This window comes from Leguminivora glycinivorella, chromosome 18 (assembly GCF_023078275.1).
Source record: "Leguminivora glycinivorella isolate SPB_JAAS2020 chromosome 18, LegGlyc_1.1, whole genome shotgun sequence".
Taxonomy (NCBI): domain Eukaryota; kingdom Metazoa; phylum Arthropoda; class Insecta; order Lepidoptera; family Tortricidae; genus Leguminivora; species Leguminivora glycinivorella.
Genome location: NC_062988.1, coordinates 5,390,099 through 5,410,564, shown reverse-complemented (window position 1 = coordinate 5,410,564; position 20,466 = coordinate 5,390,099). Strand labels below are relative to the sequence as shown.

The 20,466-nt window shown below is 37.2% G+C and overlaps 1 protein-coding gene across 1 annotated transcript in view; it reads right to left on the bottom strand.

Moving 5' to 3' along the window:
* Positions 1-12,364, bottom strand: part of LOC125235709 (myotubularin-related protein 13) — a 111,517-nt gene extending 99,153 nt beyond the window's left edge. The window contains 1 exon segment of the mRNA XM_048142274.1: positions 11,884-12,364. Within this exon segment, the coding sequence (XP_047998231.1) occupies positions 11,884-11,938 (55 nt within the window). The 5' untranslated portion in view covers positions 11,939-12,364.
* Positions 12,365-20,466: the final 8,102 nt, after the last annotated feature.

Genomic DNA, 20,466 nt, shown 5'->3' with positions numbered 1-20,466 from the left:
CAGTGATAACAGCTTCAATTGAGAGCGTTTAGATTTAATGACACCACGTAATATCTTTGACCGCATTGTTATGGAGTCATTTGCAACTAACATAGTTAAGTATACTCTGACGTCTCTGACCATCGGTGCACTTAATGTCTTCGCAATAAGGTTTATGAATTGTCAGATTCAAACAGTGCATTGCAGAGTTGTAAATAATCGTATGTTTGTAATGTTTTTATAAGCCATAATATATCTACTTAATTTGTACTAATGAAGTAAGTAATGCTCTCGCAATTTAGTTAGTGTTGCCACACCTGTTTAATGCCAGAATGTATTAGTTAGAGCAATTCCCGAAAAGTTTGTACATTTGGATCACGTGTTTGGTTCTAATAAAAATTGGTAGGCTGATAGAGACCATGATGCTGAGCAAGATCCACTAGGTTTCCCAGAATGTCTTAGGTAGTTTTGTATGAATCCTTCCTTTTTTGTTACCAGATTTCTATACATTTTCGGTAACAAAAAAGGCAAGTAGAGTCCATGATCTCTATCAAAGTACAAACTTTTCGGGAATTGCTGATTATATTGTATACGTCATGTAGCATCGCGACAACACTCGATAGAGAAACAATACAAGATATTAAAGACTAAAGGATTTATTTTGTGTCCTTCTGTTCTGCAGAAAACCACAAAAATTGAGGAGACCAGTGGGAAATGTGGGAAGGGAATGCTTTCGGGATAGTAAGCTGCAGCTTCAAAACAAGGAATCGAGGTGAATCGCATTCGATTTGCAATACATTCCGGCTTTGTTTCATAGATTGGAACCGTTACTCTTTTTGGCTCACTTATGGAGAATAACTGGACAAACACCCGTACACGACGAAATCCAGACCGGAAATAGCATTGGATTGGACATATCCTCAGAAAACCTGATACCCACCTATCCAAAGAGGCCCTCACCTGGAATATACCCGGCAAGCGGAAACCATGCCGCCCTGTCGACTTGCGTCGGTCTGTTTAGCAAGAGCTCAGGGTGTTAAGGATGGGGTGTGAGGGGGTGCGCCAAAGTTCATATAAAATTGTTATATAGATTATTGGTAGTCCGAAAATGTTTCTCATACAATTTTACATTATAACGATCATTATTTATAACAATTTTATGTTAATAACTATCGTAACTTCGAATGACTTATGTTCATAATGTCATTCATCATAAATACGTTTTATACTAATGTTTATGTTTATATACGTATTGATCATAACGATTGCGAGTAATATAATTTATCGTTATATTATTGTTAACAGAACAGACCTCACATGTGACAGTCCAGTTAGGTGCGACGACGAGCGTAGCGAGGAGGAGCGTGTTAGGTTGACCGTGAGCGAACCAGAAACGAATTTTTAATGTAAATTGTATATGCCACTGTAAAAGCTTCAAGCGCGCTTCTATAAATGGCACAAGTTTTTCATAGAACTTCCCCAAAACTTTTTAAATAATTTTATGATGAATGATTTTCTTAAACACAAAATTATGAATGTTATTAAATATTTGTATAGAATTTATGATTAAAAATTTTCGACTAAATGATTATTATGAACAGTGATAGTAGTACTATTGATGATAATGAAACAACATTATGATAAGTAAAATTATGAGAAATGATCATTCGGAGCATAAATCGGTATAAACAATAATTTTATAACAAATAATTTTATATGAGCCAATATGGACCCGGTGTGAGGAGGTTATCCAAACTGTGCCCATGGTCGGAGTAATAGGAGAAATATGATTCGAGCCCCACACCCCAGCAGAGGGTAACAGGATATAAAGAAGGAGACTATTTTTGGCAGCAGGTACATTATCAAAAATCGAATGCCATTTGTGTGCGTGCTGTCTAGAACCCATAAGACGATTTCACCTTAAAAACAATAAAGCGGCGTAGCCAAAAAAGGCGCTAAATTAAAATAAAAAGCCTTCTTACAAAAACTCCTAGGAATAAGGACTATTGCTAATTTTCAAGTTGAATTCTTGAAAAGTGAACCTTATTCATGAGACCATTAAGTTGAGTTATGAAAGAGTTTATTTGAACAAAACTCGAGTTTCTGTTACCCTCGCGTCCTACATTTGTGCGATGAATGGAGCCCTAATACTTCGAGACAATCTGAGGATGGAAAATATGAATTTTCCGCAGCTTGTGACGGGAGTATACCTACTCGGTCTATGTATAAAGATTTGTGATTCAACATAAGCGTTTCATATCTTACGTGGGTCATGGGTGTTTCAGTTTTATTGTAAGTACTTAAATGTTGTCGCGCGCAAGATTTATTAGAATCGAATTGATGAAAATTCATAATTAGTTACGCCTAGTTTCGTTTGGTGTATAGGTAATAGGAAAATAACGGGGTTTCCCTTTATGGCAACAATTCATAATCAAACGGGAAGTGTGACAAATATGAGTTCACGTTATTTCGATGAACCAGACGAGAAATAAATACCTGTTATCAAAGTAATTATATATGTAATCTTGCAAATTAGCTGTAAACATGCTTTAAAAGACAATAATACAATTGTGAAAATTGCGATTTTGAATACATGTTTATAAAATTCTTAAGCGTGACCTCACTTCAGTTTACTATTTCAAAAATATATGTATACATCCTGTCCTGTCCTGTCCTGTGTATACGGACTATGGTGTGCTAAGAAATAACTTCATATATAAGTTGATATAGTATAATAGGTATCTATATTGTCGTCGCGATCAGGTACCCAATTGGTTGCATTTTTTTCTCTAGCCTAATAATCATATCATATAGACAGTGACAGTGAGTAGGTTAGTAGTAGTAGTGGTTAGTAGGTAGGTAGGTACACTGCATTTAAGTTAATATAGGTAGATGTTCGCAATCGCAATGCATACACAATTACACACATTTGGCACCATCTAAAAATGTATCAGCATGAGATCAGACCAAGTAGAGCACTAACATGTAGGCCCAAGGCCGATTCAATAAGATGCATAGATTCAATAAGAGAGCGTGATATCATTCGCGTCATAATTACTTCAATAGCCCCTATTGCTGTTTGGGCCAAAATAGACATCACTTAATAGTCACGAACTGAGAAACAGAAAATGAAAGGCATCATACATCATCAATTCTTCAGTATTATCATGTGAAATTCAGGTATTGGTGATTGAATTTTGTTGACATGTAAAACTATGTTATCCATACTAAGGCAAAACGCAAAACAGAGCGACGAATTGACGTGATTTTTTAAGTGGAGATATTTGAAGGGAAGTGCCATAGGCTATTTTTTGTCTCTATCTAAGGCGAGCGAACACCGCGGGCAACAGAAAGGGCCCTCTCGGTTACCTCACAGTTACCGCCTGTCAAAAACGCGAACGGTCGACCTGTCATATCTCACACAATACAAGCATGGTACGCGTTCACCTACACGAGCTTAGAATGTGTGCTAGAAACGCGCCTCTTTCATATATTTGATTTGATCGCCAGTGTACGAGATGTGGTGTTAGTTAGGTCACTTCATTAGTACCTACAAAAAAATGTTGTGTGTTTGTTTACTATGTGGAGGGGTTACTAATGTATTACCGAATGTTATTTGCCAGATTTTCACATCCCAAACAATGTATCCCAAAAATTTAAAAGGCAACTCATCATTTCCCAACTTATCGTGTGACATATACATATTTGCCAAAATAATGATATCCAAATAAATATTTAGACATTTCCTTACTTTGGCAATGTTCATTTTACCAAACTTCAATTAATCAAAATGATTAATTGCCAACCAATATTATCCCAACAGAAAAAAGCCAAATCTAACATTTGGTAAAACATTTCTTGGGCATTTTTTATTTTAACAAACCTTGTTTACTCAAACCGAGTAGTTGACAAAAATATAAATAAACCACATTTACTTTGACATTTTTTTATATAACCAAATCTTAACGTATTCGAAATAAACCTACTTTTTTAGTAATATTTTGTGTGGGGGTCGCAGTTCTAACCTAACCTAAACCTACTTTCTTAGCAACATTTTGTGTGGGGGTCGCAGTTTTAACCTAACCTAAACCTACTTTCTTAGCAACAGTTTTGTGTGGGGGTCGCAGTTCGAACCTAACCTAAACCTACATTCTTAGCAAAGTTTTGCGTGGGGGTCGCAGTTCTAACCTAACCTAAACCTACTTTCTTAGCAACAGTTTTGTGTGGGGGTCGCAGTTCGAACCTAACCTAAACCTACATTCTTAGCAAAGTTTTGCGTGGGGGTCGCAGTTCTAACCTAACCTAAACCTACTTTCTTAGCAACATTTTGTGTGGGGGTCGCAGTTTTAACCTAACCTAAACCTACTTTCTTAGCAACAGTTTTGTGTGGGGGTCGCAGTTCTAACCTAACCTAAACCTACTTTCTTCGCTACAGTTTTGTGTAGGGTTCGCAGTTCTAACCTAACCTAAACCTACTGTTTTAGCAACATTTTGTGTGGGGGTCGCAGTTCTTACCTAACCTAAACCTACTTTATTTAGCAACAGTTTTGTGTGGGGGTCGCAGTTCTAACCTAACCTAAACCTACATTCTTAGCAAAGTTTTGCGTGGGGGTCGCAGTTCTAACCTAACCTAAACCTACTTTCTTCGCAACAGTTTTGTGTGGGGGTCGCAGTTCTAACCTAACCTAAACCTACTTTCTTAGCAACAGTTTTGTGTGGGGGTCGCAGTTCCAACCTAACATAAACCTACTTTCTTAGCAAAGTTTTGTATGGGGGTCACAGTTCTAACCTAACCTAAACCTACTTTTTTAGCAACATTTTGTGTGGGGGTCGCAGTTCCAACCTAACCTAAACCTACTTTTTAGCAACATTTTGTGTGGGGGTCGCAGTTCCAACCTAACCTAAACCTACTTTTAGGTTTTTGGGCTATGTTTAGGTTTTTAAAGATTATTTGACTCGTCATAATTATGGTATTTTCGTCAAAAGTGTTTGTGGGAAGCAAACGTGTAAGTAGTTGTTAAAATCTGTTTGGGAAATGAAATTCGGTAAATGAAAACCATCGTGTTAAAACACTTGTCAAAAACTGGTTTTGCATAGTGTGTTTTTAAGGAAAAATTTTTTTACTAAACAAATTATTTGACTAAATAATTTTGTCCAGTAATTAATTTGACGAAAGTAAAGTTGAGCAAACTTTTCTAGTCAAAGTGAAACATTTGCGAAATTAACAGTTGGGGTTATAAAAGTTGCATTACAACAGTTTGGGAAATTATCATTTGACGGATTTTAACGTTGTCAAATGTTATTATGGGAAAGATTGAGTTGACAAACGTGTAGTTGGCAAAATTCGTTTGGGAAATGAAATTCGACAAAAAAATCTTCGGTAAATTAAAAGGATCCCTATGTGGAGACATTTTCCAGAATTCAACAATGTAGGTATATGCAACTGTTTACTTTGTAACACAGCTGCAGCATGCAAAGTCAGAGTTCAAAATATAATTATCAATTTGCTTTATGAAAGTACTGGCATAAAGATAATAATGTTTATAGACTACTATCTTACTTTCTTATTTGTGAGGAGAGATCAAAACAAAGGGACTTATTTCTTTATGAACTCTCTACAACAATAAACTTATTTGAAAACGAAGAAGAAGAAGAATTTCTCAAAATGAACAACACACATTCGTTTTTTTAATAAATTATATTTATGTTTATGTTTTTTGTATACATATAAAGCACCTACACAGTACTACTAACTGTTTAGATTTCAAAACAGAGTGAACAGGCATCTTCTGGGCGAGCTCACTCCATCGTAGGCCATGTCTTTGCCTTTGGCTAGTCTGTGGCCAAGGGTCCATTTACAATAATAAAAAAAACTGCAATGTAACATTAGACTTATATTGACCAGGATATAGATCCTGATTAACTTTTTGATTTTTGTCGAGCTCCCGATATTTCGACGCAATTGCATGCATCATGATCACGGAAAACTGAAGAGGGCGAGTATGTCTAATGAAAATAAATGTGAATAATTCAAAACTCTACAGTGTAACAGTTACACTGTAACCTGAAGTTTTTGCAAGTCAACAAGAGTGTTTAATTAACAATGCCCACAGCATAATGCAGGCTGTTCTGTTGGCTAATGAATGAAGTCATTTAGCATGTTCACACTGTTGTTTAACAGTTAAGGTGTTGCTAAGTGGGTTAAGTAATATCAACAAGTGAGAATGTAACGCTTTTTTTACAGGGCATGAAAATGACAAGGTCTGTTATAAACTTTATGGTAAGTTTAAGTGTTTGTCAAAATTTGAAATATATTTGTATTTGTATTATAAGATTTTGTCTAATAAAACACATTTTCACATTAGAAATTTTACATAGTAAGTAAGTAAGTAAGTAAACACTTTATTGTACTACAAGAAAAGAATGCAACACATATTTAAAATAAAAGTTTCAGTACAAAGGCAAACTTATCCCTTTAAGGGATCTTTTCCAGTTAACCTTTGAGCACAGTCACAAGTTTTCTGGATAATTGAAGTTCTACTGTACTGATTTCTGATCATTTCTTATTTTAAATTAATCAAATAAGTACCTAACCACAGCCGTTGAATAGCTATCAATTAAACTTTAACACATTAGTATGCAGTTCACACAGACACACACATACACACACACATATATATGGAGACACCCTGACCCTGAAGTTCAACGAACTTGATGACTCAGTCATTAAATAGATCATGGTTGCTGCAAGAGATAACACTGGCAGTTAAAAACATTGATGGCCGTCATGTGCAGTCAGGAAGTCAAGAGCGTAAATTAAGATATAATTTTGATATATGGATAAATACTGAATAATGAGGTGATTGATGAGAATGATTTTGGTTTTTTGATCTTTTTATAGATCATTTGAAAAATATAAAGGCTAAAAACTTTTTTATAACCCTTAGGTAGGATCAGACTACTACAAAGAATGAATATCGATATTTGTCTATGTGCCACTCTATTTTTTTATTGATATATATATGTGCAAGTGACTCTGGACCTCACAGGAAGTATAGATAAATAGTTATCAAACTATTAGTTTCTCTATTCAATGCTCTTTATAATCTTTCAATACTGAATAATAAAAAAATCTATTTAAAAAAATCAAGAGTTAGGCTAATTCACTAGAAAATTATATGAAAATTAGTTAACGCAGTGTTTGAATTCCAGGGTTGCATGTTCGGTGTGACGAACATTGCCAACTAATCGGTGGACCTTATACCAAAATATTTATTTCACAAAAGAGCACAAAAGTAAATTTAATTACATTAATATGACGTCTAAATAAAAAAAAATGAATAGCTAACTCTAACCTAATTACGCACATCCCGATGCAAAAGTACCTAACCGTGTTCTTGCTGCTTTACCGTGTTGAACCGCGATGGATCTGCATCAGGAAGGTCCTACAGCGAAGATTCAGACCCCTTTTCCTCATGAATCTTCCCACTTCCCCAAAAATACTTTCTAAGGCAGCGTTCCCACTTATGCGTCGCGTGTCTCGGGGCGCGCAAAGGGCGTCCGCGCCACGCCACCTGAGTGTAATTCAAAAAGCGTCTCCTCAGTACATTTTGTATAGGAAGGACGTAAGGCGCGCCGCCAAGCGGCGCGGCGCGCGCCCCGCCGCCGCCACGCCACCTGGGGCGCGTCTTACGTCTTTCCTATACAAAATGTACTGAGGAGACGTTTTTTGAATTACACTTAAGCGGCGTGGCGCGGACGCCCCTTGCGCGCCCCGAGACACGCGACGCATAAGTGGGAACGCTGCCTAAGAGTAGATTCATCCATCATCATTCATCCAAGTAAAAAATTCTCAATACTCTCATCCGAGGTTCGCTTCACTCAAAGTGTAGTTAGGCGCGTGCACTTTTTGCCCTCGGTGTCAATAAGTCCAATGGGCCTGATGGTATTCCAACTATTGTGCTGACAACGTGCGCTGCGGAGCTTACCCTAGTTTTAATTCGGGTTTTTTGGCTTTCATACTGCTCAGGTAAATGCTCGTGATCTTGAAAGACTGCTTGAGTCCATCCAACCTCAAAGAAGGGTGATCGCACAAACCCTGCACACTGTCGGCCCATTGGGGCCCAGATGAGAGAACCTCTCTTCTCTCCAAGGCAATGAAGTAAGTGGATAACCAGCTTTTGGCGTACCTGAAGAACATCAGATTATAGTGGCCGGCAATACGGCTTCCGCCATGGTCGTGGCGCTGGTGATCTTTTGATATACTTATAGTTGGGCCACCGCCATTGAGAACAAGGGAGATGTACTGGCAGTTAGCCTAGATATCGCTACCTAAGGTTTTTGATAGAGTTTATCATAAGACGCATCTCCCTAAGCTACCCTCGTAAGGGCTCCCAGAAAGGCTTTGCACGTGGGTCGCCAGCTTTCTACCTGGGCGAAGCGTTTCAGTTTTCATCGACGATCAATACTCAGAAATCCGGCCCATTAACGGAGGTGTATCCCAAGGATCTATCCTATCACCGACCCTGTTCATCCTTCATATCTATGATAAGCTAGAAACTAGCAATATCTATTGCTATGCGGATGACAGCACAGGTGATAGCCAGTACACAGGTCGTGCAAATGCCTATCGTGAGCAGGTTTTAGAAAGCAGAATGCAACTTGTATCTCAAATCGATGCCTCTCTTGAGCAGGTATCCGAGTGGAGTAAGCATAATCTCGTCTAGTTGGACCCCAGTAAGAAGTTTTGCACATTCTCCGCATATAAAACCCCATTTGACATAACATAGCGCCTAAATTCCAGGACATTCCCCTTACCGTCTCCAAGAGTACCGGGATATTCAGTATCAAAATTACGAAGGAGGTCTAGTTTCAGGGTCACAAAGTACAAAAAGGGCACACAAAGTGGAGACAATACTTCTATGTTGATTTTCTACGAAAAATTTGTATGTTTCTTAACATTTATGTAGCAAATTATTTCACACTTTTAATTCTTGATTAGCTGGCAGTGTTCGCCACACCGAACATAATTTTCCTGAAAAACTGAAACATTATGATTTTTTTCATTATTTTTTCGGGGCTCCTTATGACCCATAAAAATAGTATTCAACAAAAAAAAACGGTATTTTTAATCTTTCTATGTCTGCCAAATTAACCCTTAATTTGGCAAAGTCCGGTGGGACGGACAGGTGATAAAAAAAATATATTTCGCTTTTTAGGTAGAATTTTATTTAATTTAACATATGGAAAGAGACTCTTTTACGATACATGCTTTGTATAAAAATACTATTTGACCACTGTCAACACTCGTTTGACAGTTACTCGTCAAGATGGCACCGCAACAGAAGTCAACTGTTTTTAGCAAAATATTTATGCGTTTTTCTTTTGGTTTTTGTAAGAACAGGGTATTTCTGTTGTATAAATAATAAAATATATTACATAATAGTTGCAAGTGGTTATGTTTTCAATTTTTTCTCAATTTCTAATACTCATAATCATCATCTAAACAAGTTGTCCGCCGCACCGGACAGTGCCAAATATATACTAAATACGATTTGTCCGCCGTGGCGGACTATGCCAATGTTGCGGTGACACGTGTTGTAACAAATTATTATATTGTTTTGTTTATTATTTTGATTTTCTTGTTTTGGTGGCCTGCTTTTATGCTTAGATTTTTTATTTAATCCAACAGCGTGTGGTGCTGGACCCAGCAGTTAAAATTTTGGCACTTTTAGGTATACGTAGTGCGCGGATATTGTGAATGTTACATGTCGCGCGAGGGCCAATAAACATTAAAGAAAACCGGGTAGATCAAAATTTATAATTTCTTTGTCTGCCCCGAACATTGATATAATTAATTTCGGGTAGTTTTGTGTTGTTTACATCTTCGACGACATTTTGCTGGGACATCACTGTCACATCAGTCTGTCGTGATCACGGCCTGTGTAACCTGGCCAAAAAGTCGGAAAAAGTTAAAATAATGATATTTGACTATAAATATGTGTCAGTTTGATTTTCATACAAAATTATTATATTTGTTAATTTTTAAAATAAATATATGTTAAGAAATACTTGTTTATTTTAAATGACCGTATGTTTGGCAGTGTCCGCCTCAGCGGACATATTAATTTATCCCAATATTTGGCAGAGTCCGCTGTGGCGGACATATTTTTTTTCCAAAACTAATAAATCTAGATTTGTTAACAAAACCATATAAAAATGCAAATGTATAATATTTTTTAAATCATTACTGTCCAAATTAGACAACCATAACTCATTCAAATTATAAATAACTGTTATTCAATCAATTACAAAATCAAATACAATAATTATTGTTTATTCAGGTGAAATAAGATGACCTTACATTGAATTCAAGTGTGTTATAATAGTAATTAAAGGAGGACCGGCAAAAATGTATGGAGGCTGGTCCAAGAACCAATAGCGACGTGACATATATCATTAGAAAGGTATTTCAATATACTACTATAGTTACTATGGGAGCTCATTTAAAATCACTGTGTGAAAAAAGTTACGGCGATATAAAAAACTTATTTCCATAGACGATTTGAAGTAATAAAAATGAATTGTTTCGTATTCCATGACATTGCAGTGCTAGTTAACGTGTTTGTGCGTAGGTCTGGGGGGTGCAGAGGGTGAGGGCCAGTTATTGCGTCGTTCTTCCATGTTGCACAAAGTCGTTGTTGAATAAGTGCCGTTTTCATTAGTTAGTAAGCACAAAGGCTTGGACAAAAATGATGCGGATGACGTAAAAATGACATGAATTTAAGTATTGAATATTATTGTTCATCTGATTGACAATGCCGGCCAAAGAGGTAGGTACTCATTTCAAGTGGCGATATCGTTTAATAAAGAGGTTGATTAATGATAAATCCTGCACTCCGCACTCCCCAGATATTATTGCAATTGTTTATCTGGGCGACGCACAGTTGGCACTTGTGCACACATAACATCGGTAGTGTGGTATTTAGGTTTTGGCCGTCATCAGCCCTTCAAGGCACCTACAGGCAATCTGCAGCCCCCAGAAATACTCATAAACACGTTTTAACTAGCACTGTAACGTCATGGAATACGAAATAATTCATTTTTATTGCTTAAAATCGTCTATGAAAATAAGTTTTTTATATCGCCATAACTTTTTTCACACAGTGATTTGAAATGAGCTCACATAGTAAATATTGTAGTATATTGAAACACCTTTCTAATGACATATGTCACGTCGCTATTGGTTCTTGGACCATTTTGTCCAGTTCTCCTTTGTTTACTAATTTATCTTATCAGAATTTATTAACATAGTCAAATACCTATACTGGTTTAATAATTTAATTTATTTATTTAAACTTTATTGCACAGTAAAAAAATGTACAAAAGGCGAACTTAATGCCAGAAGGCATTCTCTACCAGCTAACCTTTGGGCTAAACAGAGATCTATAAGAGCTTAGGTGCAGGAAATATCGCAGTGACGAGAAATGGAATACCTACTAAATAACCATAAATGATTATTTTATTTTAGCTAAAAGGGTATGACTACATGTTTTTATAGTTTATGTTAGGTCTGAACATTTCCTGAGCCTGATAATTATTGAGCAATCAGGAGAAATATTTTAAGAATAAAATTACTAGGAAGTTGTTTAATTCCCTCCTATTCGAGATAGGGATCCTTAGGGGTGGTGGTTACTGAGATGAAATAATAAGGAGAATCATTTATTTAGATCAACCTAATTGCAAACAAAGGTCTACAATAATAAACGAAACATATCAATTATTACATCGGGATGATAGAATTTCAATTATAATCGGCTTATTACAATCAAAACAGTGTCTGATAAGATAACGGCATAGCTGAAATACCAACAGCAGTCTGTTGATACGCGAGATAAAACTTACTTTCTTTCTCGTGGTCGAATCCCACAATCACGAAGTAGTCGACCAGCCGGGACATGGCAATCCTACCGCGACATCCAGCACAGAACACCACAATAACACTTTGTAATTAAATTACACAGATTTACACACATTTTGAACACACAAACTCTTGCCCCTGCATTTTCACTCGTTGACACTCGCCCCGTTATTCTAACGACTTGCATCCAAAACTGACGCAAACTGCACACCATGCACTTCACGGAATGTAAACAACACTTTCATTTATCGCGAGCTAAGGAATTTTATTGCAATAAGAAAAGCTAATTGCTTATTGAGAGGTTATACACTAGACATTTATACAAGTTAACTGTTTAACGTTTTAATAATATACTCCAAATATAAACAGCATAAATACTTATTAAGTGGCCAAAAATTCGCACTGTTTGTAATACAATTTGTATTATTTTTGCACTTTGTTTGTCTGAGACCTTCACTCGGCCTGACATACCCAAAAAACTGTTTTTTTTTACTACTACTACCATTCCTGCCAATAATTATAAAATGTTGCCCTTGCATTATTATTTTTCTCCCATATTCATTTTCAATCATATGTAACACTAATTATTGCGAAGAATTTTCCATGAAAATAAAAGAAGTAATTTTGTCCAATATTTGTGTAGTTTTAGAAGCACTTTTTCTCATGCATTATTTCGTTTGAAATAATTTAGCTTCTTGTTTTTGAACGAAACATTAATGTCAATCAAATGTTGGTGTATCTGATTTCTGAACGTATTAGCTTATTTATATTAGCAACGTATCTGTTCTGTTTACTTTAAAATGTATTTACTGTACATTCCTACTAATAATAGGAAACAAACCAAAACTGATAAATAAGATATTTAAAATGTGATATTAAGCCATGCTATAATTAATGAAAAATAACAATTTTTTCATTAATGGACATTGAATCTAAATATATAAAAGAAGAAGCTGACTGACTGACTGACTGACTGACTGACTGACATATCAACGCACAGCCGAAACCGCTGGTCCTAGAGATTTCAAATTTGGCATGTAGGTTCCTTATGTAGTGTAGAGGAGCACTAAGAAAGGATTTTCCAAAATTCACCTCCTAAGGGGGTCAAATGGGGGTTCAAAGTTTGTATGGGGAAACAAGATTAGTTTGACTATTTTATTCGAAACTTCACAGGAAGATTCCTTAAGACATATGACTGAATACGTGTTTCAGGTTTTTTGAAAATTTAACCCCTAAAAGGGTGAAAAGGGGGTGATAAAGTCAAAAAATCAATATGGGTATCGTTTTTATGGTTTATCGGGTCGCTGATCACGATAAATACAACGTTTTTAAAATATAACGAGGCGGAAGTGAAATACCTTCTCCCCTGTTGTGGTGCAATGGGGTTTAAATATCAAAAATATATATAAAAGAAGATATTGACTGACTGACTGACATATCAACGCACAGCCAAAACCGCTGGTCCTAGAGATTTCAAATTTGGCACGTAGGTTCCTTATGTAGTGTAGAGGAGCACTAAGAAAGGATTTTCCAAAATTCACCTCCTAAGGGGGTCAAATGGGGGTTCAAAGTTTGTATGGGGAAACAAGATTAGTTTGACTATTTTATTCGAAACTTCACAGGAAGATTCCTTAAGACATATGACTGAATACGTGTTTCAGGTTTTTTGAAAATTTAACCCCTAAAAGGGTGAAAAGGGGGTGATAAAGTCAAAAAATCAATATGGGTATCGTTTTTATGGTTTATCGGGTCGCTGATCACGATAAATACAACGTTTTTAAAATCTAACGAGGCGGAAGTGTAATACCTTCTCCCCTGTTGTGGTGCAATGGGGTTTAAATATCAAAAATATATATAAAAGAAGATATTGACTGACTGACTGACATATCAACGCACAGCCGAAACCGCTGGTTCTAGAGATGTCAAATTTGGCACGTAGGTTCCTTATATAGTGTAGAGGAGCACTAAGAAAGGATTTTTTTAAATTCGCCTCCTAAGGGGCTCAAATGGGGGTTCAAAGTTTGTATGGGGAAACAAGATTAGTTTGACTATTTTATACGAAACTTCACAGGAGGATTCCTAAAGACATATGACTAAATACATGTTTCAGGTTTTTTGAAAATTTGACCCCTAAAGGGGTGCAAAGGGGGTAAAGCCAAAAACACAATATGGGTATCGTTTTTATGGTTTATCGGGTCGCTGAGCACGATAAATACAACGATTTTAAAATCTAATGAGGTGGAAAAGAAATTTTACCCCCTGTTGTAGTGCAATAGGGTTAAAATATCCAACATAGCCATAAGAGGAGCACTAAGAAAGGATTTTTCAAAGTTCACCTCCTAGCATGATAATTTGACAGGGACAGGGACAGGGACAGGGACAGGGACAGGGACAGGGACAGGGACAGGGACAGGGACAGGGACAGGGACAGGGACAGGGACAGGGACAGGGACAGGGACAGGGACAGGGACAGGGACAGGGACAGGGACAGGGACAGGGACAGGGACAGGGACAGGGACAGGGACAGGGACAGGGACAGGGACAGGGACAGGGACAGGGACAGGGACAGGGACAGGGACAGGGACAGGGATAGGGATAGGGATAAAAATAGGGGACGGGGACGGGGATAGGGATAGGGGAGGGACGGGGACAGGGACGGGACGGGGATGGGGACGGGGACAAGGATAGAGATAGGGACGGGGATAAGAATAGGGATTGGGGTCGGAAATTATTTCGGTCGGCAATCGCTATCTAGGCAGTGTAAAATGCAGGTGGCTCAGCGGGAAGGGATTAGTAAGTAGGCATCGGCGAGTATCCTGCATCCGTGATAACTATTATATTCAATGTGCTGTAAGAAGATCGTTGTTTGCTTGCCTTTTATATGTTTACATTTGCAATAAGCATAAGCAAAATGGAAAAAATTGTAAGCGATAATGCAAGGAAGTACTTTTTACCCTACCGACCATAGCGTCGAGATACTGGCTATGTGGGTTGTATGAAGTTTCCCCAGTATAAATATTTATATAGGTAAAATACATACATATTCGTACCTACTACCTACGCTGTGGTCGCTGTGTAACAATTCTACAATCATTGCAAGAATTTCTTTTAAAACAATAGTAATATGTGTAAGGTACAGTCAGCCAAAAAGCAGTGTAAGGTTCTTGGCTGACCGTACAGCAAATAGATCAGTTACAATGGCCCCCCAGTCGAGAATTGCCCCGCTTTACCTTAATCGAAATAATCGCGGACAGATGTACCTACAAAGAATCCTACGGATCCAAATGAAAATCTTATTTTTTTGTAAACGTTTCAATAAGAATACTTTTATTACGCGGGCGAAGCCGCGGGTAAAAGCTAGTTAAACAAATATGAGAAGAGGCAACTATAAAAAACCTACTAGGATCGTATGATGCGACTAATTCTGAGAGTCACTTTAAATAGGCGCCATCCTTTTCTTTCGCTTTGAATATAGTACAATGTAAAGAGATAAGCGAACATCTTTTCGTTTAGTCGTACTTTACTGATAATGTAAATAACGGGGTATCAAAATATTGTAAGAAAGTTTTTTTTAATCGATTACATGCTCCGTTTTTCGTCAATATCTCGTAAACGGTGGCCCACAGCAAAAAAATATGTTAAACAGAAAATATCTACATACAATTTCCTATAAGAAAGGTTATATAACTTTTTTCGCTAGGATCTATTTTTTAGTTGGAAAGTATTTTTGAATAGATTTCATTGGCCGTTTTTGTTAATAACTCGAAATCGGTGGCTCACAGCCAAAACTAATGTTTCACAGAATTAATCTTCATAATATTTCCTACAAGAAAGGTTCTTTAATATTTTTCGCTAGGATCAATATTTTAGTTGGAAAGTATTTTTCCAACTTCCCGGACCGCCGGCGAGTCCATCAGGGACGCTCCGGGCCTTAGGCCCTACGCGGAGCTCGGCCTTCGGCCTTCGCTCGGCTCCGAAGCTCCACCGTTGGGCCTTCGGCCCGCCGGTTACGCTTGTTTAAGACACTTTTGTAAGGAAATTGTATGGGAGCACTTTATGCCCGCAGTGAAATTACTTTGATTTGGCCCGGGTGGGAGCCTAAAGGTGAGCTCCGTTCCTGCGGCCCTCCGCGGGGTCGGCCTTCGGCCTCCCACCCTGAAGCTCGCCCTTCGGGCTCGCGAAAATACTTGAAAAAATTATTTTGCCATAACGGCGGCCATCTTGGATTTTCGAAAAATTTTTTTTGACATTTGTATTCTAGAGGACCATACCTCTCCGCATGCAAAATTTCAGCGCGCTCGGACCAACTTGAAAAAAAAAAGTCGGCCATTTTGAATTTTTTGATGCAACTTTTTTCTACTCGGGCTCCTGTATGACATTTGATCGAGCACCCCCGGCTATCTCTTACGGTTTAAAAGTTGCCATACAAAAAAAGTGGAATTTTTTTTCCCATTTGTAGCATTTTTCAAATTTTTTTTATATCATTCTAATCTAGACCCTAGAGAGATTCTATGACCAAAATTTGAGCACTCTAGGATAAACTTGAAAAATTGACAAAAAACAAGTCGGCCATTTTGAAAAAAAATGGCGGCCTCAAAAACTGCCCAGGGTCCTCTATGACATTTGGTCGAGCACCCCCCAATATCTCCCCCGTTTAGCCAGGCCGTCCAACATTTTTTGACCCAAGAGTCGCAGACCAGATTCCATATTTTTCCCACACGTCTCCCCGCTCCCTCTATACAAAGACACTTCGACCGTCGAAATCGGTTTAGCCGTTCTCCAGATATAGGGAGAGGTTAGAAATCAGTGGGGTTGCAGCTATATATAAGACCGTATGCCTGTTTGCCACCCACGGGATCAAGATTTGTTAAGTCGCAGTATACAGCATTTCTCGGAACTAGCTACTTACGAAAGCAAGGAGCGCCGGACGATCGAACGCAAGTCCGTTGTCTACGACCTACGAGCGCTCGGCGCAGACTGAGCGGGCCCGTATCAACACAGTGTATTTTATTCGAATTTTAGGTGCTTTAAAAAAATGTCTGTCGACAGAAAGGTATGTCCTATATGTATAATTTTTTTTATATGTCAACAAGAAGTTCTAGTTTAGGATAATATTATTTAAGAGTTACAATAAATGCAGGAATCCCAGGAAAAATACATAATGTAAACCTCTTTTTATCGAAAAAATGGGGAAGATACGGAAGGTTATTTATTAAATCCACCATTTCAAATAAATCTTAAAATGTCAAACTATGATTACCTCGTACAGCACGGGGAGCATGGTCGCGCGATAGACGATAAAATAGCAGGCCGTCCCTATCGCACTATTTGTAAGTGCGATATCCGGACGGCCTGATATTTTATCGTCTATCGCGCGACCATGCTTCCCGTGCTGGATATAACAAATAGGATTGTGATCATTTATTACCCCAAATAACATATTTAACAGCACAATCACGATTCTAAACGAGTGATCCCACTACGAAATTTGAAAACGTCTACCGAAAAAACTGATTTGTTTTAAGTATAAAAAGACATATTTTAAAATATTATATTATGATTAACTAGCTTAAGATATGTTCTTTTAGGAACATTATCAGTTTTTTAATAATCACTTAAGTATAGTTTCTTTATAGTTTTGAATGAAAAATGTTACATTTTGCAAAAAACGCTCTTCTTTAGGAATAAGGCCTCTTAACCTTGGTTGATTCCGTTTCGCGCTACTTAGATAGAGGGATGCAGGTAGACGTGCTGTACTTTGATTTAAAAAAAGCCTTTGATCGCGTAGATAACGACGTACTCTTAAGCAAATTATGCAGCATTGGTTTCTCGCCTAAACTGTTTTGCCTTTTTGCTAGTTATCTACGTGATAGACGGCAATATGTGCAGCACGGATGCTTTGTGTCGAGTGCCTACCCCACCCGTTCCGGGGTCAGTCAGGGCTCTATTCTGGGTCCTCTGCTCTTTGGTGTTATGGTCAATGATCTGGCCTTGGTGCCTAAGCATGCGCAATGCCTACTCTATGCTGACGACCTGAAACTAATTTACAGGGTCCAGGAAGATTCTGACTTACAATCTTTACAAAGTGATATTGATCGGGTTTATGAATTGAGTCTTGTAAACAAACTTCTGAAACTTCAGTTCAATGTTGACAACTGTGCGGTTATTACTTTTTGTAAAGCGCGTAGTCCCCTGTGTAGGCAGTATCTCCTGGGGTGGAAACCCATCGCCCGTGTCACATTGATACGGGACTTGGGGGTTGTTTTAGATTCCCACCTTAACTTTCATGAGCACATGACAATGCTTGCTGCAGACTGTTACCGCAGGCTTGGGTTTGTTGTCCGCAACGCCAAAGAATTTGACAATCCCAGGGACATAAAGCTTCTTTATACTGCCCTCATGAGAAGTAAGCTTGAGACAGCCTCAGCCGTTTGGAATCCCCATGAAGCGCCCTACATCCTGCTGCTCGAAAATGTCCAAAAAAACATTTTTGCGTTTCTTTTATAAAAAAATGTATGGGTATTACCGATTCTTGTACCCAACAAAATTCCTTTTGGGGACGTTGGGTTTCTTCTCGTTAGAAGTTAGGCGTAATGTCGTGCTGATGTCTGTTGCATGTGGTATTTTGAAGGGGGAGTCAGATTGCCCGGTTTTAGTATCCCAGCTGGTCCGTCTATTTGTTCCCTCTGTGACGAAATATGCTTTTCGTGATGCCTACATTCACGAAAAGCATATAACCCCTACTGGCGGTGCCGGCCGCTCGAACCGTGTTTTGCCACAAGTAACCGCTAGTTCGTGCACTGCAAATAGTGAATGAGTTTTTAGACGTGGCACCTAATGTTGATATTCTTGCGAGCAGATGGGCGTTTATACGTGACGAATGCATGAGGTTTTGTGTGGGATTGGATGCTAGGCCTTCATCTGTTATTTATTAGTTATGTTATGGTATGTAATGTTTTGATTTTGCTGTTTATTTAATATTTAATTTTGTGTTACTTGTTGTAATGTTTATTTAAAATTCACGGTGCTTTAGTTTTGTATACTGTCATACTGTGTAATTTTCTTTGTGTAAATAAATAAATAAATCTATTTAAATATAATAATATTTTTTAACGTTATCATTATCAATTTTAGGATCAATAGATCCTAGCGAAAAAACGTACAAAACTTTTATTGTAGCAAATTTTATGTTTGTTATTCCCGTTGAAGATTGATTTAGCTGTGGACCACCGTTTTCGAGTTATTTGCAAAACACGGCTCGTGTAATCTATTTAAAATACTGTCCTACTAAAATATTGATCCTAACGAAAAATCATACATAACGTTTCTTGTAGCAAATATTATATAGATTATTTCTGTTTCATATTATTTCTGGTAATGGGGCACCGTTTTTGATGTTATTAACAAAAAGCGGCCCATGTAATTTCTATTTCAAAATACTTTCCAACTAAAATATTGATCCTAGCGAAAAAACGTATAGAACCTTTCTTATAGGAAATTTTATGTAGATTTTATTCTCGTGAACATTTTATTTAGCTGTGGGCCACCGTTTACGAGGTATTTACAAAAAACGGCCCATGAAATCTATTTAAAAATATTTTCCAACTAAAATATTGATCCTAGCGAAAAATCTTATAGAGCCTTTCTTGTAGGAAATATTATGACGATTAATTCTGTATACCATTATTTTTGCTGTGAGCCACCGTTTTTGAGTTATCAACAAAAAGCGGCCCATTTAAAAATACTTTCCAACTAAAATATTGATTCTAGCGAAAAAACGTATAGAACCTTTCTTGTAGGAAATCTTATGTAGATTTTTTCTCGTGAACATTTTATTTAGCTGTAGGCCACCGTTTACGAGGTATTTACAAAAAACGGCCCATGAAATCTATTTAAAAATACTTCCCAACTAAAATATTGATCCTAGCGAAAAATATTATAGAACCTTTCTTGTAGGAAATATTATGAAGATTAATTCTGTGTAACATTAGTTTTGGCTGTGAGCCACCGATTTCGAGTTATTAACAAAAAACGGCCCATGAAATCTATTTAAAAATAATTTCCAACTAAAATATTGATTCTAGCGAAAAATGTTATAGAACCCTCCTTGTAGGAAATATTATGTAGATTAATTTTGTGTAACATTAGTTTTGGCTGTGAGCCACCGATTTCGAGTTATTAACAAAACACGGCCCATGTAATCTATTTAAAAATACTTTCCAACTAAAATATTGATTCTAGCGAAAAATGTTATAGAACCTTTCTTGTGGGAAATATTATGTAGATTAATTCTGTTTAACATTATTTTTGGCTGTGAGCCACCGAATTCGAGTTATTAACAAAAAACTGCCCATGAAATGTATTTAAAAATACTTTCCAACTAAAATATTGATTCTAGCGAAAAAACGTATAGAACCTTTCTTGTAGGAAATATTATGTAGATTAATTCTGTCTAACATAATTTTTGGCTGTGAGCCACCGTTTTTGAGTTATCAACAAAAAACGGCCCAAATATCTATTTAAAAATACTTTCCAACTAAAAAATTGATCCTAGCGAAAACAATATT